Below are 26374 nucleotides of genomic sequence, written 5' to 3' on the forward strand. Positions count from 1 at the left end.
AATTCTTAACGAATGTCTGGCACACGCGCAGTCGTCTTATAAAAAATGCTGGGTAAATTGGAGAATCTCTTATTTTTAACAATCATCTGTAAAGTCTGGTTCTTATTTGAATAGTATGTATTGATGTTTTATAACTGTGACAGATTCATGTGATTTTATGTATGTGTATCTTTTATGACCAAATGGTCGAAATAAAGATTAAAAAAAAAAAAAAAAAAAAAAGAAATACACAAGTCATAATTATGGTCCCTTTGTCTGCTCATGCTGCAAGCATTTATTATCAGGTGTATGTCATGTGGAAAATTGTTCTTCCAGGAGGATTCATACATTGCCACAATACACCATTGCAGCTGGGTCACAGCTAAAGCTGTTCCAAACTGTGTTTCCATGGCTTCCTCTTGGACCTAAAAACTGTCAATTTTGTCACCATAGTATAATATTATTTAACGTTGAGGAGTGCCTGACTCCTTCTGCCTTTAAGCTCAAACCCAGATTCTTTAACCCTATCTCTCCATGACCCGATTTTGTACTAAATGACTTAAAGAACATCTTGGAGCGTTTAAATCACTGCTCAGCACTTAAATCCCCTTGGTAGACACCGAACAGCCACTGAGCACTACGGCTCTCACTACCACCCTCAGATATGTTAATTTTACACTGCACAAACACCTACATGAGTAAATGTTGCCTTAAGTGAAAGAGAGGTAATCCAATGAGGATACCAAGCAATGAATGTAGTTCACATTTTCTACAGCTACCTTTCTCTCCCAAGTCACCAAATGACTGCACTGAATATTTTGCCCAAAAGGTTAAGTTTGATGCCAGGACCCAGCGCATCTCTTAATCTGTTTCTCTACATCTTAAATAGGCAGTTATTTGTTTTCTCTTGGTCTTGCTCTGCACAAGGTTTTTCTATACCCTTACATTTTTCATCAGCCTTTGCCATTAAAGCAATGCTTGGAGGACAACAGGCACGGTGGGAGTCTGCATTCTGTAGTTGTGCTCTCCAGTACCCTGCCAGAGGTGTTGACAGTGGATCAGCTCCTGTCTGTTCTCTTTACAAGTAGTTCAATGTGTTCTCGAGCAGCCTATCCAATGGATTATTCTCTTTGTTGAGGTGGAATTATGCAAATAGGCCAGTGTGGGTTTTTAAAGACAACCCCAACTCCACGTGGTACTTGGCTGTAACAAGCAGGAAGAAGTGAGGTCCTGGGCTCGATGCCAAAAGGCTTTACGTCTCTGGAGACTGCTGGAGCAGCATGAGATCTTTCTAGTAGCCAGCCACCTGGTAGGGCTCTTGAATGCCAGAGCTGGCAAATTGAACAGATGTCCCCTGACAGTTTAAGAGATGAGTGGCATCGGCATCCCGAGGTGGTGCAGGGTGTATTCTATCATGGAGCAGAGTTCTGGCTAGGTCTTTTTACCATTTTCAAGAACGTGCAGTGTCAATCATTTTGCACATTGGAGTTTTTTTAGGAGTATTCATTAGGAGATGCATTTCGGATGGAATGCAACAAGCAACTCCTGTACATCTCCACTGCCACTATCTCTCCTGCTCTGTGTTCTGAATATCATGAACAAGTGGGCTCACATCATCCTAATTGCCTCAGATTGGGCCAGGAGATTGTGGTACCCAAAAATTCTGATCATGAGCAACTGTCATCCAATCTGGGTACCACTGTGGGAGGACTTCTGTTTGAGCATCAGGTCCTTTATCTGAACCTATGCAACATACAACTTCCTGCTGCAGCAATTATCTACGTTTGAGTTTGCCATCTTAGGTGGTAAATGCCACCCTTTCTGCCAGATGCCCTTCCACGAAATCCATCGATGCTGGGCACTGGAACAAGTTTGTTTCTTCGGTTGATACTGGAAACACTGACCTCTTACAGGCTGAGCTTTTGGGTATGATGTTGCTTGTTCTTTCTTTAGCCCAGCAAGCCCTCTCAGTGGTACTCTCAAATATTATTTGTCAGCACTTTTCACCTTTCTGTGTTTGCTGTACCAGCTATCCTTATTTAAATCACCTGTTGCGAGGCAGTTTATTAAATTTGACACACGTTTCCTCCCAAAAACATTTGTAATGCCCCAGTGGGACTTTAACTTGGTCTTACCATTTCTCATGTGGACACCATACAAGCCTATGCATAGTTGATCACGGTGTCTGTTTACCCTGAAACCTGTCCTCATCAGCTTGTCGTATGAGTGAACTGCAGGTACTTTCAATACAACTGTGCAGCATTCGTATCTTTCCAGGTAAATTAGTGTTGAAGACTTGGGGGACTTTTTTAGGTGTCGCTCTCGAGACCTATTGTTGTTGAGATGCCTCTCAAGGGAGACAGACCAGGGCACGCGCAGATTCTGCTTTGTGGACGCGCACGTGAGACGCGCCTGCTACAAAGCGTGCGCGGGCGGCGCCATGTGGCAGAAGCTTCACTCTACTTTTACCTCTGGTGCCCGACAGCGCCACTGACCATCTCCGCACCCACCACCGTCCCGTCCCACACCAGCACGCCCAATTTAATTTTCTTTATTACTTCATTTATGCGTTTTTTGAAGGTGTCAGAGCGCTTCACAAAAGGAACAGGACTAATGTAAGAGAACATTAGAAAAACTACAAGAGAAAGCTAACGGTGCATTACAGGAGGGAAAACTGACATGTGTGTTGTAGGTTACAAAAGCGTACAAACTACAAGTAGAGGTGTAATACTGCAATAAATGGAGGACACTCCAATACAAGAACAAACGTTACATAGGCAATGGTGGCACTCTCCACCACTCCAGCGCTGAGGATGAGCCCCCCACCGCCGCATCCCAACAGCAGAGCCTCTTGAATTCCTCTGTATGACACGGCAGCCTCTGTTGACGGCCCATCAACGCTCCTCCCCTGCCACTACAGTACACACCGGCATCCCCCACAACACCCCGACCACAGTAGCAGTACCTCTGTGGCTCCGACCTCCGAGTCCTCTGCAAACAGCGGCACGCCATGTGTCCCTGCCCCGGCGGCCTCCACCCTGGGCCGCATGAGCTGCGCATCACACACCGACCTCAGCACGGTGAAGCCTGCAGGCGCCGCCACTGGGCACGAGCCGCAGACCACAGCAATGCGCACGCCCACAATGCGTGCGCGTCTCTTCCACCCCTCACCATTCAAGCAGCAAGCTGCCCATTGTATTCTTGTGGTTTTTTTTCAATTTCTTTCTTTATGCGTTTTAATATAGCTCGGACTTTACCCGAAGGTGCCAGAGCGCTTTACAAAAGGAACAGAACTGATATAAGAGAACAATACAAGTGAACAAATTTCAAAAGTTACATTACATGAGGCAAAAGTGACAATCGTGAGTGAACAAAGTACAAGTGGTAGCAAACGGTGCATTACAGGAGGAAAAACTGACATGTGTGCAGGTTACAAAAGCATACAAAGTATAAGTTGAGGTATAATGCTGCAATACATGGAGGACGCTCAAACACACGAACAAACGTTACATAGGTAATGGTGGCACTTGTGCAAGTATCGAAAGCAAACAAAAAGTACCAGGTAGCAAACTATGTGAATGCGCTTCCCACGAGCAGATTCTGGTCTGTGAACGTGCTTCACATGAACAGCTTTTGCCCGTTCATTGAATTAGAGTTCTCCTCTCTGGAAGACCTACTGTGTTAATTATAGGTCCTTTCCGTGAGAGGTGCTATTAGTTAGCAGCGTGGGGCGCCTGTCGGCATGCTGTGATCATGACTTTCTTTGTTTGCTTAAAGGCCCTGCACGATTAATTTGTAAAAGCCTCCACAATTCGCTTGTCACAATACATCCTGGACGGAAGAACGACCGACATATTTGAGTGACCGTATATTAGGTAATTGTATTAATTGAATGTGGACACGTACCACACACACAATATTTCTCACTTGCACACACACAAAGTCTCTCTCACACACACAATATTTCCGATGCAAACACTTGCAATCTCTTCCACACAGTCTTTCGCACACACACATACAACCAGTCTCTCTCTCTCTATTGTGCACACACATACCATCTCACATAAAGGCACACACACAAAGTCTCTCTCGCACACACGTACACAATCTCTCTCACACGCGCACATAATCTGTCTGTTACACACACAACCCCTCTCACAATCTGCCCCCCTCTCTCATACACACACACAGTACAAAGGTGACAATCAGATTCACCCCTGAGAAGCCTGCCTGCAGGAGACCGGCGTCAGGGGGGTTGCTCGTGAAGACACAACCAGGATAAGACATCACACACACACTCTCTCAGCTGTTATTAAGAGGAGCAGTCACTGGTGAAGGGACACTATCGGCACCTGCCGCGAGTCACCAGAGAGGGTTTAATTCAGGTTTATTCACACATTCAAGGAAAGGTGAGAGGAGGGGGTGCATACTGCAGACACGAGAAAAATGTGCACAGGTGTGTCTGCACGCCTATGATTACATATTGAACATACGTGTGTGTGTATATAATATCCAATGCATAACTATGTTAAACTGCCTCTCTACAACCACATATAAATGTTAATATATACATATCTAAATAAGCATAGATTATGCAGCCCCATATCACGGAAATAAACGCCCTCTTCATTGCCGTTCCTGCCCGGTTCTCACTGCCCTCAAGAACAGGTTCATGCTTTAGTTGTTTTAGAATGTCTATACTTCTCAAGAGCAGAGCCAAGAGTCCACACCAGGATCAGTTGTGCTATACCACATGTCCGTAATAAATAAATAAAGATGTATGTGTGTTCGTGAATATACTACATGTATATATTAATTGTAAATACATGTGGGTATATGTGTATACACATATATATCTCCAAAACCACACACTCACCTTCAAAGAAAGTAAGCAGGACACAGCTCCGAGTGCCAACAAAGGATTTATTCAAGCAGACCACAGCTTTGTCCTCGCAGTCCGTGAAACGCTATGGCAGACGCGTTTCTAGCCGGAAATGGCCGTCATCAGTGCCGGCTTCACAGGTTGGCTGGTAAGTCCTGGACACAGAGACTGCCCCCTAAGTAGCAGTCTCTCGGCTCCTCCTCCTAAGTGCAGGTACTTTGATGGATGTTTGTGATTCGCAAGAGTGATGCATGGTGGGAACTGGAGTCCATCGTGGTGCCGCATACAGTGATGGGGTAAACCAAAACACCCGAGTGGTGTCCCAAATTCATGGCGCAGGACTGAGTGCCTCCATACCAACTCCCAGGTTTGTTATTCAGCTTGAACCTCCATTGGCACTCTTATCAGGCAGTAAGATACCGCCTACTCTCTCCCCTCGCCGAAATGACCGCCTGGTGGCAATGACTTTTAGCTTGGGGGGGGCGCCGCGTTGTGCACTCCTCGTGCTATACCACAGTTTTTTGCCTTTTGAACGCGGAGCACCAGATCGAGAGGGTGTGTCCTTGTACCGGTATCGGCAACCCGGTACTATACATCCAAAACCACACGCTCACCTTCAAAGAAAGTAAGCAGGAAACAGCTCCGAATGCTAACAAAGGATTTATTCAAGCAGACCACAGCTTTGTCCTCGCAGTCCGTGAAACGCTATGGCAGACTCGTTTCTAGCCGGAAATGGCCGTCATCAGTGCCGGCTTCACAGGCTGGCTGGTAAGTCCTGGACACAGAGACTGCCCCCTAAGTAGCAGTCTCTCTGCTCCTCCTCTTAAGTGCAGGTACTTTGATGGATGTTTGTGATTCGCAAGAGTGATGCATGGTGGGAACTGGAGGCCATCGTGGTGCCGCATACAGTGATGGGGTAAACCAAAACACCCGAGTGGTGTCCCAAATTCATGGCGCAGGACTGAGTGCCTGCATACCAACTCCCAGGTTTGTTATTCAGCTTGAACCTCTGTTGGCACTCTTATCAGGCAGTAAGATACCGCCTACTTTCTCCCCTCGCCGAAATGACCGCCTGGTGGCAATGACTTTTAGCTTGGGGGGGCGCCGCGTTGTGCACTCCTCGTATATATATAAAGCATAGATATATATGTGACTATATGAATATATGTGTGATTATAATGTACTTATGTACAATATGCAAAATATATATCTGATATATTCAGGTACATATCTAATCCATATTCACACACAAACACATGCATGTGAATGCATGAGTTGTTTTTACTATATGCAAACTAAAGTATATACATGTATATGTGCACTTAGTCCGTGTGTGCGAGAGCATTGCACATTTGTTCACATTTTTTTAAATCCTTAAAAGCCTGTACCTAATTTTAAGACACCGCTGTCACTATAATATTGTTTTTAAGTCAGCTGGTATTCAGAATATATATGTGTATGTGTTTGCGTGTGTGTAAGCACAAACAGAATAAAATATGTAATAAAAGTAGTAATTTTCTCCGTGCGCACACACAGCTCGTCACAGCTGCACCCCTCAATGCAGGCAGGATCGGGGTTTTTGGGTCCCCGAATGTCCGCCGAGAAATCCAGGTTTCTAGTTTTTAGAAGCAGTCAGGTTACTGAAACAGTAATTGGGTTTCAATTACTACTGCAAGTCATGCCATTACGTGGCTGCATCAATTCTAAAAAAGAGAAACATAACCTTGTTTTGATTCACCTCTCCACCATTATTCCAGGCGGCCTCTAGAGCAGCGATATGCCTACTATATTAACAGGACCAACGAATGCTTGACACAACATTGCAAAGTTGGATTTCAACATGTTAAGCAGAACCCATCCCAAAGAAAGACCTTCCTTCAGCCAAGCACAATTTTATCATGATCAAATGCTTTTCTAAAGAAAAACACAACTAAACAATTGCTAAGAGTGTGAAATATTCTGTCGCCCTCACTCTATCTATCTATCTGTCGCCCTCACTCTATCTATCTATCTGTCGCCCTCACTCTATCTATCTGTCGCCCTCACTCTATCTATCTATCTATCTATCTATCTATCTATCTATCTATCTGTCGCCCTCACTCTATCTATCGCCCTCACTCTATCGCACTCACTCTATCTATTGTACTCTATCTATCTATCGCACTCACTCTATCTATCGCCCGCACTCTATCTATCGCCCTCACTCTATCTATCGCCCTCACTCTATCTATCGCCCTCACTCTATCTATCGCCCTCACTCTATCTATCGCCCTCACTCTATCTATCGCCCTCACTCTATCTATCGCCCTCACTCTATCTATCGCCCTCACTCTATCTATCGCACTCACTCTATCTATCGCACTCACTCTATCTATCGCACTCACTCTATCGCACTCACTCTATCTATCGCACTCACTCTATCTATCGCACTCACTCTATCTATCGCACTCACTCTATCTATCGCCCTCACTCTATCTATCGCCCTCACTCTATCGCCCTCACTCTATCTATCGCCCTCACTCTATCGCCCTCACTCTATCTATCGCCCTCACTCTATCGCACTCACTCTATCTATTGTACTCTATCTATCTATCGCACTCACTCTATCTATCGCCCGCACTCTATCTATCGCCCTCACTCTATCTATCGCCCTCACTCTATCTATCGCCCTCACTCTATCTATCGCCCTCACTCTATCTATCGCCCTCACTCTATCTATCGCCCTCACTCTATCTATCGCCCTCACTCTATCGCACTCACTCTATCTATCGCACTCACTCTATCTATCGCACTCACTCTATCTATCGCACTCACTCTATCTATCGCACTCACTCTATCTATCGCACTCACTCTATCTATCGCACTCACTCTATCGCCCTCACTCTATCTATCGCCCTCACTCTATCGCCCTCACTTTATCTATCGCCCTCACTCTATCGCCCTCACTCTATCGCCCTCACTCTTATCTATCTATCTATCTATCTATCTATCTATTGCCCTCACTCACTCTATCTATCGCCATCACTCACTCTATCGCCATCACTCACTCACTCTATCTGTCTATCTACCTATCGCCCTCACTCTAATCTATCTATCGCCCCTACTCTAATCTATCTATCGCCCTCACTCTGTAATCTATCTATCGCCCTCACTCTGTAATCTATCTATCGCCCTCGCTCTATCTATGGCCCTCACTCTATCTATGGCCCTCACTCTATCTATGGCCCTCACTCTATCTATGGCCCTCACTCTATCTATCCCCTTCACTCTATCTATCCCCTTCACTCTATCTATCGCCCTCACTCTATCGCCCTCACGCTATCTATCTATCTATCGCCCTCCATCTATCACACTTACTCTATCTATCGCATCGCCTCAGCACCACCACAGCATCACTCAGGGGCACCACAGCATCACTAATCGCCACAGCATCACTCGTCGCCACCACAACATCACTCCGCGCCACCACAGCATCAATCTGTGCAACCATTCAACAACAACTGGTTCAAATATGTTCTCTCAATGTTTCAAGCTTTATTACAAATTTCACAAAAAGATGTTAATATTTCAGTTCTGTTCTTGGATTTTCGTCACAATAAAATACACAGAACATAATCTTCACAAAAGTTATTTACAAAAGTTTAAGCTATTGCCATTATAAATTACAATAACTTTTATTTAAGTATTAGTTATTTAATAAAATTAAAAGCCATTGTAATTTGTAATATCAATACATCTAAGTCACTTAAATACAACATATATTGTAGTACAAATGCTATAGGTGTCAAATTTTAAAACTATTAGCATTGTAAATGAAAAAGCTATTAATTTCGCTATTTTCAAAACCAACACATAAATAAAAAATGTGTCATTTACAATACCAATAGCTCAAACTTTCTAATGCGAGACCTATTGCATTGCAAATGCTTGTTGTTGAAGGTTGTGATTCAATTCCACATTAAGTAAACGATCACTGTACCAGCATTCTTTGCTCCCTCTCTCCCTTTGAAAAAGGTGGACGGGCTCTATTGGTTGGACCCCAAAAACGTTATGAATTTATATTGATCATACCTAGAACCCTCAATTGGACAAACAACATTTTGTGGGATTTTCTTGAATGAAGAAAGGTAAGGCTATGCAAAAGAGAATCTTGTTGATGTGAATAGTGCTCTTCATTAAGATATGTTATGAACTGGCCAAAAAGCAGCTCCTTGTGGGTTTGAGAGCCCTTTCTGCTAGAACCAAGGCTGCTACAACAGCATTTATGTGAAAAGTGCCTGGACTTGACATCTGCCAGAGCATGATGCAGGCATCAAAGTCTATGTCCATGAGGCATCACTGCCTTCACAGCCACCTCCAGTGATAAAAACAATTCACTTGCGTAGGTCTGATTTGCGTAGGTTTGATTTGAATCCACTCAACAGAGCCTCCACCTTTAGAAGGTGTCTGTTCTAGAGTGTAGAGGAATCTGCAATTAGTAGTATCCATCAGAATAATAAGTTATACTTTTTCTGGTGAATACTATATCTAACTGCGGATTGCTCTGTGGCGTCCGACCTCCTCATTCGGTGGAATTCTTTTTAGGCTAGGGTACAAACCTACCTGACTCCCTAATTATTCCAAACCCTTTGGTGCATTTCCGAGTTATGCCTTAACTCAGTTGTGTGGAGTTATGGGTGCATATGTGAAGATTCCATTTCACACAATGAACAGTGGAATAGGATGTTGGTCCAAAGAGCAGGAGATAGGGTGCATTAATACGAAAAATTGCATGTCTACTGTTGAAGATAGTTATGAACAGGTATGCCTGGCTAAATACCAAAGAGTAAACTAGTTTAGCCAATGCATAGTTCGTACCAGAAGGTTGGAGACCCCTGCTGTATTGCCTTTACCCAGAATATATTCCAAAGGACTGCAAAATCTGTGCATATTTTCACCCAAGTCCCGTAATGATAGTGAGGGAAGACTTTTGAAGTGGCTGTAAAACTCCAAGCCATCTGAAACCCCCCTTCTTGAAGGGATAAATCAGGCTCATTATGTACACCTTTAAAGAAGAACAAGCATTGACAAATCCATTAGGTCTCACCTTTGAGACCTATGGGCGTTAGTCAGTGCCTTTTGTCCAAGATGTACAGCATCGGAAAGAAGATGTGCAGCATGGCCAAAAGTCAACAAAACAAGCAAAATAATAATGATCAGCGATGCTACTGCGTCTTTAAAGAGCCTGAGCAAAAACTTAGTATCAAAACCTTTGGAAAAATCTGTAAGACCGTGTTTCCTGGCATCCTCATCAAAGACTGACTCATTAGCAACACATTTAGATACCACTCAGTCAACAAAGTCCCACTTAATGCAGTTGACGACTGAACCAAACTACCCTCCCCCACTCGGTTAACAAAGTCATCATTGTTACAACTGTCTATGCCATTGGTCTCCAACCTTTTCTGTAGTGAGAGCTACTCCTGATATCTAAAAAACATCGTGAGCAACTGAAGGTTACACAACTTGAGCATTATCAGAAACCCCTACGCCCAGCTTCATTGACTTCAAGCCTAATGCCCATAGAGCTAGATGCTATGGTTTGAACAAAATACTTTGAGGAGGAAGACTATGGCAGGGCTGCCATGTGTGACAGTGAGAGTGTGGTCTTCAGGGATATATGAATATGTGTGCCTTTGAATGAGATACATGTGTTGGGGTGACTGAGAGCCTGTGTCAGATGTACTAGAGGCATAGGACACACCTTTCACCATGTGTGGCACTGTTACATGTATAACACATTCATACAACAGTTTTTAAATGGGAGAAATTTAAAGTGCAGAAAAAAGGTATGTAAAATGTTCATAATATGGGACATTTTTCTTCCCTCAAAATTGTTTCTACTTAAAATAGTGGCTGTGTTTTTCAGTTATAAATATGGCACTGTGTCTACCAGCCACTGGGAGCAAGATGCCTGCTGTGTAAAGGCAACCATTTGAAATGGGAGAAAATTAAACTTACGAGTTAACTTTGTTTATATGGATTCCATAAAACTCATCATTTACATGTTCTCACATTTCCAAGTGTCATATTTACAAACACCAGGCCTCTTGCTCCTGTTGACCTGTAGACACTGTGCTATAAATATAACAAAAAAGCCATTTGTTTAAATCGGAGGAATTTAAAGTGAAGAAACATGCTTTACAAAACATTAAAACATAAATGGCTTGACAGTCGAGAAAAGCCTTATGACCTTAATGTTTCGTAAAAATATTTTTCTTCACTTTAAATTCCTCCCATTTAAAAAAAAATACGTTTTCAGTTATAAGTATTGCACAGTGTCTACTGGTCACTGGGAGCAAGAGGACTGCTGTCTGTAAATGCAACACCTTAGAAATGAGAGAACATTTAAATAAAGAGTTAACGCAATCATTAGGGTAACTTCATTTTCTTTTCTACTCCTTTCACAGCATTCAGAAGCATCATTTTATTCTCAGCTTCAATATCGAGATGACAAGGACTTTTATTTAGAGTTGAATACCTCAGAGCTTGAGTTATTCACCTCTGTGCCCCAGCCTGTGCATAAATCCGACTGAGCACTGCTCATTATCAGGCCCAGCTATCTGCAGTCTGATGATAGTAATGTACAATTAACACAGCATTCCCTCAACTTAAAAAAAAAATGTGACCCTTTGCTTATTTAAAAATTAACTGAAGGCTGCAAGCTACTCTGAAGGTGTCTGGGAGCTTGTGATCCACTGATTGGAGACACCTGACTGTCTACACCATTCCCATCGATGAGAAACTCAAGAGAAAACCGCACTCATTAGGCATCTTGCCAAACCTTACATCACCCAGTAAAATACCTACACTGCCATCATCAGGACTTCTGAAAACTGAGGCTGGAGAGGAGTAGGAGTGATATCCGGATGATCCCTGTGGCGCAACTTGCAGTCCTGAACAAGTAAAGATAAAATATCAGGACACATAGGAAGAGCTAAGCCTTTCACCACGTTATGGAACAAGCTTAATCTTTTTATCCAAACTACCCAATAACTGTGACTAGACTGGCCTGAAAAACGTCCCTATTATGATCGTATTTACCATCCATATGCAGTGTAATACGAACAATCCCATGAACTAACCATGATTCAGGTGCTTGCAGATCCAGTCAAGAACCTCAGGCTTATGATGAAGGCTCATTATGCTCATTTTCCATTCAAATTACGTCAACAACCATAATGTACTCCGCATACCCAGCCTATGAACATCCAGGGAGCACCAAAACAGCATGAATGTGATCCTGTAGCTTCTGCTCCAGCTGTAACCTACCAAACTAGTACCTCTCAAACCTGCTTGTCTGCTCCAGCATTTCTCTGCTATATTATAATACAGGTCCACACATTGAATGACAACCAGTATTCAAAATTTGAAAAAGTGGGACTCCCAGTCCCCTCAAGGGCAAGTGGTAATGAAGTATACAATTATGTGTTGCCAACAGCTGAACCACCAACACCTCCATCGATAGACTTGCCACCAGGTTTCAACCATTGTTGCGAGGCTATCAAAAAGAGTCAACCTCCCAATGACATCCAAAGAAATTGATTGCTTTTTATACGACTTTAGAAAGCCATCTAGAAGAGTATCACAGCAAGTCCTGTTGTAGATCATCATTGTCAAGGACAGATTTGAGCAATGGTAGCCTTAGTTATACTGAGACTGGACAAGAAATATAGGGTGCCATAAGCACACCAGTGGGTCTTATGGATCATCTAAAAGCAAACTCGGTAGTCCTGCAGCTGTAGCACAATGGAGGTCGATAAACCATGGCACACAGAGCATGGCTCCCCCAGACGGAGATGGCTGTAGGATGGATGCCTTCAGATGGAGTGTGTCAAAGTGGCAGCAAGGTCTATTAGAGCTGCTAACACAATGGCCTTTATAGGTCTCTACAACGGACCTATGCAGTTTTACATCATCCTGTGCCTGGAATTCTTGCTAGATGGTATAAAGCCAGAGGTAGTGTCAATTAACTGCACTCATTGATTCAGCATTGGATAATGCAAGCTTAGAATGTCATCGGTTGGCTGGAGCAGCAGTTTGTAGGAGGCAGGGTTGCCTACAGGCAACTTTATTTTGACCGGCAATACAGAAAAGGATCCTTGTCATGCCCTTTAAAGGGGACTCGTTGTTTGGCAAACACATTGATAATGCACGTTAGAGTATCCAAGCTTACATTTATTCTGCCAGATCTATAGGAGCTTTGCAACAGCATCGAGCTCAGCAACTTCATGGAGACCGAGGCAGATCTTTACCCTATCAAGGATCTTACCAGCGTTATAGATATTTCACCTATCCGACTCGACGGCAATTTAGACAATACTAAATCCAACCTCGGCAGACAGCTTACAGAGCACTGTCAACGCAAACGTATTCAAGAGCACCCTCCAAAAGCAATAGGGGATGCCAAGCAAGGCATCGGGTACAAGCAAAGGTCACTTGTAAACTACTGGTACTGGCTACTACATTCCCCTGGTGACAGATCAGACATGGTGGACACAAAAGATCTGCCTTTTACAAACAGTAGTTTAAGATGACCACGGACAGGTGGGTTTTAGATCTAATTTAATTCTTATATGCATTGGAATTCATCCCATGACCTCCAAAACACCACCAATCGGGACCATGCACAGGCATCTACATTGCTGGAAGGCAAAGATTTTCAAAATCCTATTCAAAGGAGCAATCAAGCCAGTTCCAATACAATACGACATCAAATTGGGAGTTTACTTCAGGTTCTTGCTCATAAAGAACAAGACATTGAAAGACTGGAGACCCATTCTGTAACAGACAGCTGAAAGCTTTCCTGAGAAAGCAGTTGTTTAATATGCTAACCTTTCAAGAACTGTTACAACTTGTAATGAAGAAAGAATATTGGGCTTCCCAAGACGTGCATATTTTCACACACCCATACATCCTAAACATGGAAAGTATCCAGATACAACCTATACTGCATACACAGAATAGGCATTTTCATCAGGAAAACGTTTTTTTGAAATGTTATATTTGTGTAATAATATTCTGCTTCCAGCATCATGAGCATGAGTGTCTTGGTCTGGAAACATTGCTTCAATGTGGAACTTGAAGGGAATCCATCTATGGGCCGAGGGCCGCCTAGCTTTACCCATGCCCATAGACACTGCCAGCATTGCCAGGCTGTGTGCATTCTATTTTTGTAACCGGCCCTGCAAATTCCCCGTAGAATTGAAACGGCGCATGCAAGGTGGAGTTAATTAATGATTGCGTCAGTCTTGTACTGCTGATCACACAGGTGACATGTTTCACAAGCTAGGAATGAACCCGAACAGAAACGAACATAACTAGAACGTCAGTTTACTGTTCTTTTTGTCATGAAGAGGCGAGAAAACCCCCACAGAATATTCAGTTCACTTTCGACACGTGAGCCACGAATAATGTTTGACTGTCACTTGGATCCTAGGCTCCACACACATTGCCTGGAAGGCGTGAATAGTTTTGTTTCTATTGGAGAAATCCATCCATTCATTTGTGTGTGTGCTCGGTTGAAAGAGCTCGAGATTAGAAACCACGGACTCGAGTTGCCTTATACGGTGAACTCAGTCACGACATGTGCCATTCATCAGCCTGTTTGGCAAGGGCAGGCACATGGAGTTGCAAGACTTTCCTTGCTTAATTTGGACAAGTGTGGACGTGAACAAATATTGATGTTCTGTGTTGGAGAAAATGACTTTTAAAATGTGATACCCCGTGGCAGTGCTGTAGTAGATTCCTCTAGTGGTTATCAGTCAGTCATGCCATTACATTGTTGTTGACAAAACATGAATCCAGCTCCGTTTTAAAGGTCTATAAATAATTTTGTTCTACTGGAAAATATTTACTTTCAGCCAAAATAGAATCGTATGCTAAAAAACATAGATAACAAGTATGTAGAGGCATTTTAGCATGCAGTATGTTTCCCTTTTCCTATGTTTAAATAAGCAATGGCAAATTCAATAGATTTTACTTTTGTATAGTTCATTAATACAGGCAGACACAATATCACCTCATTCTGTTTCATCACAGGCACTGTTGACAGCCAAATGCATTCTAGACATTACAGTCGTGTTTGCTTCCATTGAAAAAATTTGAATTCACATCTGATAGCAGTGATTTGTACAGTAAAAAGCCTTGCAGCCCTGCCAAGTTCCAGGGTGTTAAACTCATATCAGCGTGGTGGTCCACATCACAGCACTGAAATGTTAAGTCACACATTTAAAGCGCCTCTTCGGCTGTCAAGCCGGTGCTGTTCCACTAGCACCAATGACTGAAAATGTTTGGCAGCGCCACCTGCCGCTTCTTGCTCGGTGTTGTGCCACAAGGCCACATGATGTATACTATTGGTACTTTCAGACCGCCGAAATGGTGTTGCTGTCAAAGTATGTGTTTGAGTGACAGACTGCTCCTCCTGTCTTTTTAACCCCTTCCACGTGGGGCTAATTCCCCCGCGGTGCGAGGGGGGCCGTACGCGGCACCTCGGTGCTCGTGACAAGCTCAGCTCGTCATGCTGCACAGTGGAGCTGTGCTCATGACGAGCTGAGCTCGGCACGACTCCGTCCACTCCCGTACAACGCCTGCACAGGAGGGGAATTAGCCCCTCGTGGGCGTTCCTCAGCAGTTATGACTAGCTCAGCTCGTCATGAGCACAGCTCCACTGTGCCTCGTCATGAGCGTCGAAGGGGTTAACGTATGTGTCCCAAGATTCGTCCGCTTGCTGAATTGACAAATGAGAATACTCTGTGGACAGCAGAGCGGGCTCTGATTTGCTTCTAGATACCCCTCCCAGTTACTGGAGATGGCCTGTACTTGGTTCTTGTTGAGGGAAGTGTGCTACAAGTCTTATTGTGTTTCCACCATGCACAGTCTGATTGGCTGCAACATTGCGTCTTCCTTCAGAGCTCTCACCGCGCTGCTCCTTTGCGTGAGCCCCATCCGCGCATCTGATTCTTATGAGTACGTGACTTGTGGGTCAGTCATCAAGCTGCTGAACCAACAGCACAGAGTGTGGCTGCACTCCCATGGCGTCCAGTACGGGTGTATTTTCTGATATTTATATATTTTTCCCTCGTCTTCATTGCTTGATTTGCTTGAGAAAGGGTCACTGATATTCATTGAATGTGACTCATAATTACATTGAAATTATGAAAATGTCACACATAAGCAATCTGAAACCTTGACAGCTATGCCTATGCCTGTAAACTATGTCCATGGTGGCTTGGAGCAAGGTGTCCATCTCACACACCACACAAACATAGATGATGCATACATGCACATAGGAAGACAAAGCAAAATCCCTGAATATGTTCATGTGCACATAAACATGCCTGCAGTCACTCATTCACACATACCAGTAGACAAAGTAGTATGTACCCATGCAAACCAAGGACGAAATTAACTGTGCAAACCAGCACACAGAAGGTAACACACGCAGACAAATATACAGCTGCACATATATTCCTACACAAATTAAGTCGGCACACTAGCTGACAAACATAGAGGGCTGGTCTGCCAGAAAGAAGGAAACAAGTGTGGATGTAGTGATGCAGGTTTTATGACCACTTAATATTTATACTCTTTGTTGACGAAATCTAATTTGAAATGGAGGAAAGATGGGTGCCAATCATGGCTCTCCTTGAAGAAACAACTTAGCTCGCTTTTTTTGACAAATGTATTTTATTGTTTTATCTTAAACTGAGCATAACAAATATATCAATACTCTTATGCAGAGTAATTTATCAAACATCATGGTTAACACAGGCTGTTTCAGGAGTATACTCCTGTGCTGTGGAAGGGTCTTGAATATGGGCAGTTCCCACTAAGATGGCAGGGCCAGGGCCAGGGCCCAAGGCAAAATAGGAAAACTATTCTCATATGTTATGGTATCTGTATTTGTAAAGTGCACTATCCTGGCGCTAACTAAAAGTTCTATTCCCGCCGCCCCCGGAATGGCACCTTGATCCTAGTGATGAGGAGGTAAGGAAGCCCATAGGCAGGAAGGTAAACTTTCAGGACCTGTATTGTATAGGCTGTCTGGAGGTCGACTCAAGGGCATCATATTGATGTGTAGGGGGGATGGGGTGGCTCTTTGTAAAACCCATGGGACAGTTGGGGGGACGCTCAAGTCGTGTGCATGTCATTAAGTAAGTGAATAAAATAGTTTGCTCCTTTATGGTGGCCTACCATCTTCTTTAGAGTGTTCAGTAAAATCATAGAGTACTGCAACCCAGTATTTTGCTACGGGTTATTTACTTAAGCCACTCTTTACCGCCCGTCATGAGGCCACACTCTCTGCTTGCAACCATCGCATATTCTCTCTCTTCCAGTGTGTGACCGCAGGATAAGTAAGGTATATCCATCTCATTGCGATCAGTAATTTGACTAGTATTAGGTCAACGTCTATGATTCTGGTGGTTGCTTTTTTGTTTTGAGGTCTGGGGAAGAGCCCCAATAGGCAACTAATTGCTGTGGAAAAATCATATTTCTCTGTAGCCCTCTCAGTCAGCTAACACCTCTCCCCATAACGGACCTAGGACAGGATACATCGATAACATGTGGATCATATCCACCAGGGAGGCCTGCCATCTCTGGCCAAGCTTTCTCTAGCCCTCGTAGATGCAGTCTATTATTGGTAGATATGTTTATGGAGTTTATTAAATTGGTGGATTTTAAAGCTAGCATTAATGGTTTCTTTTCAGTAATATTCCAGGACATGTAGCTATCCGGACTTGCTGAATGTCTGCTCCCACAGGTTTCTCAGCTGCCATAGGACTCTGAATGGGTCTGGTTTGCATGATTGATAAAGCCATGTAATTAATCGCCAGCCATGGCCAATGTGCATTGCGTGTAGAATTGTCTTAGTGTCCGGTTCTGAATCCCTAGTGTATCATTGTGTGGATGGTGCTCTTTTAACGGTCTCATAGACAAAGAGATTACCCTTGTGTAAGCTGGTCTGATTACACATGTCTTCAAAGTTAAGGAAGGCTTCTTCAGAAAACAAATACCCAACTGTGCTGATTCCTGCTGCCTCCACACAGTTAACTTCCTTGTTCTGAATGCCTTGCCATCTTTTGGGATTCCATAAAACTGCAATACCAGAGTAAGACTTTGGTCCATCCATGTGTGAAGAAGCCACATTTGAGGCAATTGTGGGTGGTGCTAAGAAGCAGCGACCAAGGACTTAGTTTAGGGGTGCCTGGGAACAAAGCTCACCCTTGGTTCCCTCCTGTATCTTTATCTAAAAGGGATTCATCTTCACTTGGTGGTGCCCATCCAACTAACATGCTTCCTATTGAAGCTGTTCCACAAGGTAATATTTGAAAAGGCCGGTGCCCCATGCCATCTCCACATGTCTGGAACTTAAGTGTGGAGAGCACAGCTCTGCATCGGCTCTTCCCCCAACAAGATCTGTCAATAAGGAATCATGTTCACTGAAAATTTGGAGGTGAATGAGCTTTGAGAGATTGGCAAAATAATAAAGTAGCCAGGGGAGCATCACCATTTTGACAGGGCGAACCGGCCAGCTACGGACAAGGATAGGGAAATCCAAAAGAAGACCTGCAAACAGAGGGATCTAATAGTCCTTCCCTTGTTCCCTTCCAGAAGGGTCCACCCGTTCATGATAAAAGTGTAGGCACAGATATTTAAAGGTCTCGATGCCAATGCCATAGAACACGCATCCAAGTTTATTTCCCGTTCCTGGAGGCTCCTCGAAGAGTAGAACACTAGAAACTTGACATAATTAATCTTAAGTCCCGAAAAGACCCCAAGTTCAGAAAGGGTGGGCGCCAGGACGTCGAGGATGTGATAGATATTTCTGACACTACTGCTTGCTTAATTAATACTTCATTCTACAGGGAGGTTCACTCGCTGCTCTCATTGCCACCTGACGGTTACAGTACAGTTCTGTCTGCGTGCCTATTCGGCCTCCCGCAAACAAGCCCGTTTGTGTGTCAAAAGCTCCTCTTCATATGCTTTTCTGGTCATGCTTTTATGTAATTGTTCCCACTTCCACATGGCAGGGCCTTGTTATCCAGAAAGCCCTAATCAGTACCCTGGTATAACATATTTCTTTCTTTTGATTGTTGTTATGCCTTAAGCTAAACCGTTAAGATTAGGTTTAGACAAGTATAGCCTTAGACATATGTCTTTATTGAACCTTGAAACCCTGAAATTAATTACCTTCATAAACTTACTGTCGTACATTATTACACTCTTTAAACCGATACCTTGTACTTTAATAATAGTATGTCAGCCGGTGAGCTTTCTCAGGGCTGTAGCTCCCACAGAAGTCCCTGGAATGCAGCGGTGTACTTTCCTAAATTCCATTTGGGGTGTTGCTTTTAAATGCTGGTCAGTGTGCCACGTCCTTAATGCAGTCGTAGAAAAAGGGCAAATTAATGTCACTGATGAGCAATCAGACCATATCGAAGGGCCCGTGCCTCGACACAGGACAAGGGATTCCTATGAACTTCCTTGATTCCTATAAACTGCCTCCTGTAGTGCCTCTGTGATAGTGAAACGCACGACAATAGAGTTCACTAGTGCATTCTTGGAGCAAGGAAACATGACCAGCCTGCGTCATCAATGCAATAGCCAGGTGTTATTGGCAACTGTGAGATCCCGCCATCCTCTGTATAAAAGAACTGGTTGCTTTTTTGCCATCTACAAGCGACATCCCTGTTCCTCTGGAATCCATGCGTGCCACCTAGCATGATTAGAGAAGGGAGGAGGTGCATTTTGGGACAAATGAACCACATGTATGGCCTCCAAAAAGTGGGACGTCCCAGAGGAAAGGACCAACCCACCGCCTCCAGACAAAGCAGCTGATTGGCAGGCAGGCTGGAGCATCACATCCCTATTTGTTAGGTAAGGCCTCTCTTGCAGGAAGTCAGAACCTAGGTACCTGGTCACAGATTCTTTCTTGACATTTTTAGTGTCTAAGGTATGTGGTGGGCGACGGAGTCCTACTTGTTGGCCACCCAGAAGGGAAGGAAGTGAAAATGTTTTTGTTTTGGGGGTGTTAGGCACGTAAAGTGCATGTTACCTGGGCGTGGACCAACCTCACCAAGTAATAAAGATGGCCGATCAGGTAATTCTGCTTAACTTAACGTTTCCTGCAAACTTTGTGTCTGTCATCTCTAGGATTGTATGCAGCTTTGAAAGGTAATACAATATGCTATTTTAGCATCCTATTTTTGTCCTTTAAAATGTATCAGAACGACTGTGCCCATCATTGAAAGTTCTTCTCTCTGCATGCACTAAGATGGAGTCCTGATTTACACACTAAGCCCTTTTGTTCATGTTTTACAGGTGGGCGGATCTGCTCCTTCTCCCCCTGCATCGAACAGGTCCAGAGAACCTGCCTGGCTATGGAAAAACACGGCTTCACAGAGATAAACACACTGGAAATACTGCCGCGGGTTTATGATGTTAGGACAATTAGTCTGCCGACTGCAGACCTGGGCAAAGAAAGTGACGATCAGCCCAGCTCGGGGGACAGCACCAGCACACCGAGTCAAGGTTCTGTGTGCAGCAATCCCCCGCAGGGCGTCGCTAAGTTTAAAAGTGGAGTGCCCCTCAAGGAAGTGGTGGGGCACACAGGCTACTTAACTTTTGCTACTAAAAGTTTATTTTAGAAGGACTTTTTTAGTCAGTACCACGGCTCAGAATGCGGCTGAAAAGTCCATATATAGTCAGATTGACTTGGAGTATGTATTTGTTTAAACAACACTCTCGAGAATAGACGAAGCAGTGTTTGAGTCCTCGAGCAAAGCTACAGTTTGTCACAGATCCAAAATACAGTGTGTACTTGTGCAGTCGCATTTGCCTTTACAAGTATGAATAATAAAGACCCTTTTTAATAATTTTTTGTAGATGTACTTTTTGTTTTACCACCCTGTTGCTGTTTTTTCTGCAGGGGCTAGTCTGCTTGCATGGGTCTCTGGTGCTTGAAGATTCCAGTTCTTTTTTTATTCCCTTATTTAGAGTTTACATGTGTGAGCTCATTTGGTAACCACATATGGCTGGCTGTGGAAACTGTACCTGGAATATTTTAATACTGCAGCTGCATGAAGACTACTACCCTGCCTGCTGAGTTCAGTTTTTCCAAGTCTTTTCGATCACTTCACATCCCCCAGCATTAAAGGAATACATGCATAACTTGCTTGCAGCCTTCTACGTTTTGTGTATGGTGCGACCTTAGTGGTAATTTCGCAGGGAAGGTCTTCCGAGTTTCAAAATAGGTTACTTATTCAAAGATGTTTCTCCTGTGTAACCATCGGCCCAGTGGCTAGGACACTTGTTCCTTTTGCCAATTGGCTAGCATTAAGAAGTAGTATTATATGAGGAGGACTTGGGCGAGACAGTACAGTCATTTGTGGCGCCAGGCAAAAAAGAATCAATTTGAAGAAAAAGTACTGGCTCAAACAGCAGCTGCTAATAAAATCTTACCACTTGTACCCTACAGGAGTGGGGTGCTGCTTAATCCTTTTATTATTTAGTATTACTATTGATTGTACTGAGCCCTAGTCACGTTCTGAGGGTGAGTCATGTCCAAGAAACCGCCCATCATAACTGCTCTTCAAATTTACTAAAAGTATTAACCCTTTTCTACTGCAAAGTCGACATAAATCCTGGGCCCTCACCTGATGCATTCTACATAATACCTGGCAGTACTAAAGGAGGACTGCTCATTATGATGGGAGGGAACCTGATACTTGCAACCAGGTACAGCAGGGCTCGCTGCCATGAAGATTACTGTAAATAATATGTGCACTATCACCACAGTCCTCTTCCACCTCAGAATCTTTAAATAAGGAAAGTGTACCAAGCAGTGCCAAGTCTTTGACTTACATCCCTCATCAATCGCCGACAAATCCTGTGCCACTTAAGACCCTCGTGATGGTCCTGCTCCCAAAATACGACTTTGGGAATAAAGCCACAGTCCAATGGACCATCAAGAACCATGAACGTGTAAGACTGTCATTGTAAGTTCGTATTTTAAAATCACGAAACTATCAACTCACAGGAAGGCACTGTTGCTAAAATGCACTGAACAACCAAAAGGCTCAAACCTACTTCTAGGAGTGACCATCTCTAAACTACCTGCATCGGCTCGGATGAGAGATCTCAACAAATGCCAAACCACAGTGATCAGGAAACCAGAGAAGTAAAAGAATCTCAAAGGAAATAAACCACTGGGAGTCACCGGGACAGTATACCAAAAATGTGTTAGATATTAATAGTAAAACATTAAAACTTTATTAGGATACACCTTTTAATACTCGTGAGCCAGGTAATTGATACAACTCAAACCCGAATTCTACACAGGAATATATTCTCTTATTTAGCGACTCTGGAAAAGATGGTGACAAGGTGTTGATCTTCACAACTGTGAGAAATATAAAGACCCCAGAGAACCGTGAGGGCGCTCTTTGTCCTTTTCATGGGCATCCACCAGAGTAGGGTTTCACTCGAAAGTCAAAACAAGAATCAATGAAGCACAGTGAAAACAGAACTGTAATGCTAGCCACAAAAAAATGAACATTTAATCATTACTAGTCACATAACATTCCAAGCAACAGTCCCAAAAGGAAGGAAGGAAGTAGTAAGTGAAGCAACAGTAATGTGCCTGCAAACGGCCCATTTCAAAAAGTGCATTAACTAAAAGGAAGGACTGCGATTTCAAATGTGAACAATAAACGGCACTTTAGCAAACCTCACTCCAGCAACCTGGTTTTAGTAGGATCAAGTCACACTTGCACAGAGTCTTGTAGACAAGATAATATTGGTACACAGGTGTGATTGGTAATAGGTCACATAGTCAACAACTCACACCAGCGCACACACAAGTTCAGAAATTCACAAAGATACAAACGTACATATAGTCAAACTGGAGAGAACATCAGCAACTTTTGCTAGCCATGTACATGTTTTCCATGTCTACATAGAACAAGCATTGGAAATGCAATAGGTCTCGCAGCATTAGAGTTAGTGCTTTTAGAATTGTTTATGGGTTTTTTTGTAAATCTTTAGCATTTTTGTTTCCTGTAGCCAATGCTAAAGAATTAAAAAAAAAGCCATAAACATTTCTAAAAGCTCTAACTCAAATGCTCCGAGACCTATTGCACTGTGTGAGGTTGAGGGTGAGTGAGGGTGAGTGAGGGTGAGGGTGGGTGAGGGTGAGTGAGGGTGAGTGAGGGTGAGAGTGAGGGTGAGTGAGGGTGAGTGAGGGTGAGGGTGAGTGAGGGTGAGGGTGAGGGTGAGTGAGGGTGAGGGTGAGTGAGGGTGAGTGAGGGTGAGTGAGGGTGAGTGAGGGTGAGTGAGAGTGAGGGTGAGTGAGGGTGGGTGAGGGTGGGTGAGGGTGGGTGTGGGTGAGGGTGAGTGAGGGTGAGTGAGGGTGAGGGGTTGATGTTGAGGGGTTGAGGGTGAGAGGGTGAGTGAGGGGTTGATGGTGAGTGAGGGTGAGGGTGAGTTAGGGTGAGGGGTTGAGGGTGAGTGAGGGTGAGGGGTTGAGGGTGAGTGAGGATGAGTGAGAGTGAGGGGGTGAGGGTGAGTGAGGGTGAGTGAGGGTGAGTGAGGGTGAGGGGTTGAGGGTGAGGGTGAGGGTGAGTGAGGGTGAGGGGTTGAGGGTGAGTGAGGATGAGTGAGAGTGAGGGTGAGTGAGGGTGAGGGTGAGTGAGGGTGAGGGTGAGTGAGGGTGAGTGAGGGTGAGGGTGAGGGGTTGAGGGTGAGTGAGGGTGGGTGAGGGTGAGTGAGGGTGAGGGGTTGAGGGTGAGTGAGGATGAGTGAGAGTGAGTGAGAGTGAGGATGAGTGAGGGTGAGTGAGGGTGAGTGAGGGTGAGTGAGGGTGAGTGAGAGTGAGGGTGAGGGGTTGAGGGTGAGTGAGGGTGGGTGAGGGTGAGTGAGGGTGAGTGAGGGTGAGGGGTTGAGGGTGAGTGAGGGTGAGGGTGAGGGGTTGAGGGTGAGGGGTGAGGGTGAGTGAGGGTGAGTGAGTGAGGGGTTGAGGGTGAGTGAGTGAGGGGTTGAGGGTGAGTGAGGGTGGGTGAGGGTGGGTGAGTGAGGGTGAGTGGGGGTGAGTGGGGGTGAGTGGGGGTGAGTGAGGGTGAGTGAGGGTGGGTGAGGGTGAGTGAGGGTGGGTGAGGGTGGGTGAGTGAGTGTGAGTGGGGGTGAGTGTGGGTGAGTGAGGGTGAGTGAGGGTGGGTGAGGGTGAGTGAGGGTGAGTGAGGTGAGGGAGTGAGGGTGAGTGAGGGTGAGTGAGTGAGGGGTTGAGGGTGAGTGAGGGTGAGTGAGTGAGGGGTTGAGGGTGAGTGAGGTGAGGGGTTGAGGGTGAGTGAGGGTGAGTGAGGGTGAGGGTGAGTGAGGGTGAGGGTGAGTGAGTGTGAGTGAGGGTGGGTGGGGGTGAGTGTGGGTGAGGGTGAGGGGTTGAGTGTGAGTGAGGTTGAGTGAGGGTGAGTGAGGGTGAGGGTGAGGGGTTGAGGGTGAGGGGTTGATGGTGAGGGGTTGAGGGTGAGGGGTTGAGGGTGAGGGGTTGAGGGTGAGTGAGGGTGGGTGAGGGTGAGTGAGGGTGAGGGGTTGAGGGTGAGTGAGGATGAGTGAGAGTGAGGGTGAGTGAGGATGAGTGAGAGTGAGGGTGAGTGAGGGGTTGAGGGTGAGTGAGGGTGAGTGAGGGTGAGTGAGGGTGGGTGAGGGTGGGTGAGGGTGGGTGAGGGTGAGTGAGGTGAGGGGTTGAGGGTGAGTGAGGTGAGGGGTTGAGGGTGAGTGAGGGTGAGTGAGTGAGGGGTTGAGGGTGAGTGAGGGTGAGTGAGGGGTTGAGGGTGAGTGAGGTGAGGGGTTGAGGGTGAGTGAGGGTGAGTGAGGGTGAGGGTGAGTGAGGGTGAGTGAGGGTGAGGGTGAGTGAGTGTGAGTGAGGGTGGGTGGGGGTGACTGTGGGTGAGTGTGGGTGAGGGTGAGGGGTTGAGGGTGAGTGAGGTTGAGTGAGGGTGAGTGAGGGTGAGTGAGGGTGAGGGGTTGAGGGTGAGGGGTTGAGGGTGAGGGGTTGAGGGTGAGGGGTTGAGGGTGAGTGAGGGTGGGTGAGGGTGAGGGGTTGAGGGTGAGTGAGGGTGGGTGAGGGAGAGTGAGAGTGAGGGTGAGTGAGGGTGGGTGAGGGTGAGGGTGAGTGAGGGTGAGGGGTTGATGTTGAGGGGTTGAGGGTGAGAGGGTGAGTGAGGGGTTGAGGGTGAGTGAGGGTGAGGGGTTGAGGGTGAGTGAGGGGTTGAGGGTGAGTGAGGATGAGTGAGAGTGAGGGTGAGTGAGGGGTTGAGGGTGAGTGAGGGTGAGTGAGGGTGGGTGAGGGTGAGGGGTTGAGGGTGAGTGAGGATGAGTGAGGGGTTGAGGGTGAGTGAGGGGTTGAGGGTGAGTGAGGGTGAGTGAGAGTGAGAGTGAGGGGTTGAGGGTGAGTGAGGGTGGGTGAGGGTGAGTGAGGGTGAGGGGTTGAGGGTGAGTGAGGGTGAGTGAGGTTGAGGGTGAGTGAGGGTGAGTGAGTGAGGGGTTGAGGGTGAGTGAGTGAGGGGTTGAGGGTGAGTGAGGGTGAGTGAGGGTGGGTGAGTGAGGGTGAGTGAGGGTGAGTGGGGGTGAGTGGGGGTGAGTGAGGGTGGGTGAGTGAGGGTGAGTGAGGGTGAGTGAGGGTGGGTGAGGTGAGTGTGAGTGGGGGTGAGTGTGGGTGAGTGGGGGTGAGTGAGGGTGAGTGAGGGTGGGTGAGGGTGAGTGAGGGTGGGTGAGGGTGGGTGAGGGTGAGTGAGGGTGGGTGACTGAGGGTGACTGAGGGTGAGTGAGGTGAGGGGTTGAGGGTGAGTGAGGGTGAGTGAGTGAGGGGTTGAGGGTGAGTGAGGTGAGGGGTTGAGGGTGAGTGAGGGTGAGGGTGAGTGAGGGTGAGTGAGGGTGAGGGTGAGTGTGAGTGTGAGTGAGGGTGGGTGAGGGTGACTGTGGGTGAGTGTGGGTGAGGGTGAGGGGTTGAGGGTGAGTGAGGTTGAGTGAGGTTGAGTGAGGTTGAGTGAGGGTGAGTGAGGGTGAGTGAGGGTGAGTGAGGGTGAGTGAGGGTGAGGGTGAGGGGTTGAGGGTGAGGGGTTGAGGGTGAGGGGTTGGGGTTGAGGGGTTGGGGTTGAGGGTGAGGGGTTGAGGGTGAGGGACTGACTGCTGGCATCTGGCGAGAAAACTCTATGCAGCGGCAAAACAGCCTGAGCAGACCCAGCGGTGGCCATATCCAACGAAGGAGCGCACTGGCGGCGACGTCCTGCTTCAGGCTGGCTCTCCCAGGATGGTAGCCTGGTGCAGTGCAGTCCTATTGTGTTGCACCTCCGCCTCTGTCTAATCCCCGTTCTGCTATCTTGGAGCGAATGGCAGCATGTGAGGCCACCGGGCTAGATGACCGAAGGTCATGGCTCACCTGAGTTGCATGAGGGAGCTTACAGGCCGGAGAGAAAT

At 45.7% G+C, this 26374-nt stretch overlaps 1 protein-coding gene across 4 annotated transcripts in view; it reads left to right on the plus strand.

Moving 5' to 3' along the window:
* Positions 1-20780, plus strand: part of TRMT61A (tRNA methyltransferase 61A) — a 199526-nt gene extending 178746 nt beyond the window's left edge. For 3 of the 4 annotated variants that reach the window (XM_086937862.1, XM_086937860.1, XM_086937861.1), the window contains one exon: positions 20225-20780. In XM_086937862.1, the coding sequence (XP_086793988.1) occupies positions 20225-20311 (87 nt within the window). In that variant the 3' untranslated portion in view covers positions 20312-20780. Of the gene's footprint in view, positions 1-8875; positions 8965-20224 lie in introns of those variants that run through there. The other variant, XM_086937863.1, reaches the window with a different exon arrangement.
* Positions 20781-26374: the final 5594 nt, after the last annotated feature.

This window comes from Lissotriton vulgaris, chromosome 9 (assembly GCF_964263255.1).
Source record: "Lissotriton vulgaris chromosome 9, aLisVul1.2, whole genome shotgun sequence".
In the NCBI taxonomy this organism is placed as follows: Eukaryota; Metazoa; Chordata; class Amphibia; order Caudata; family Salamandridae; genus Lissotriton; species Lissotriton vulgaris.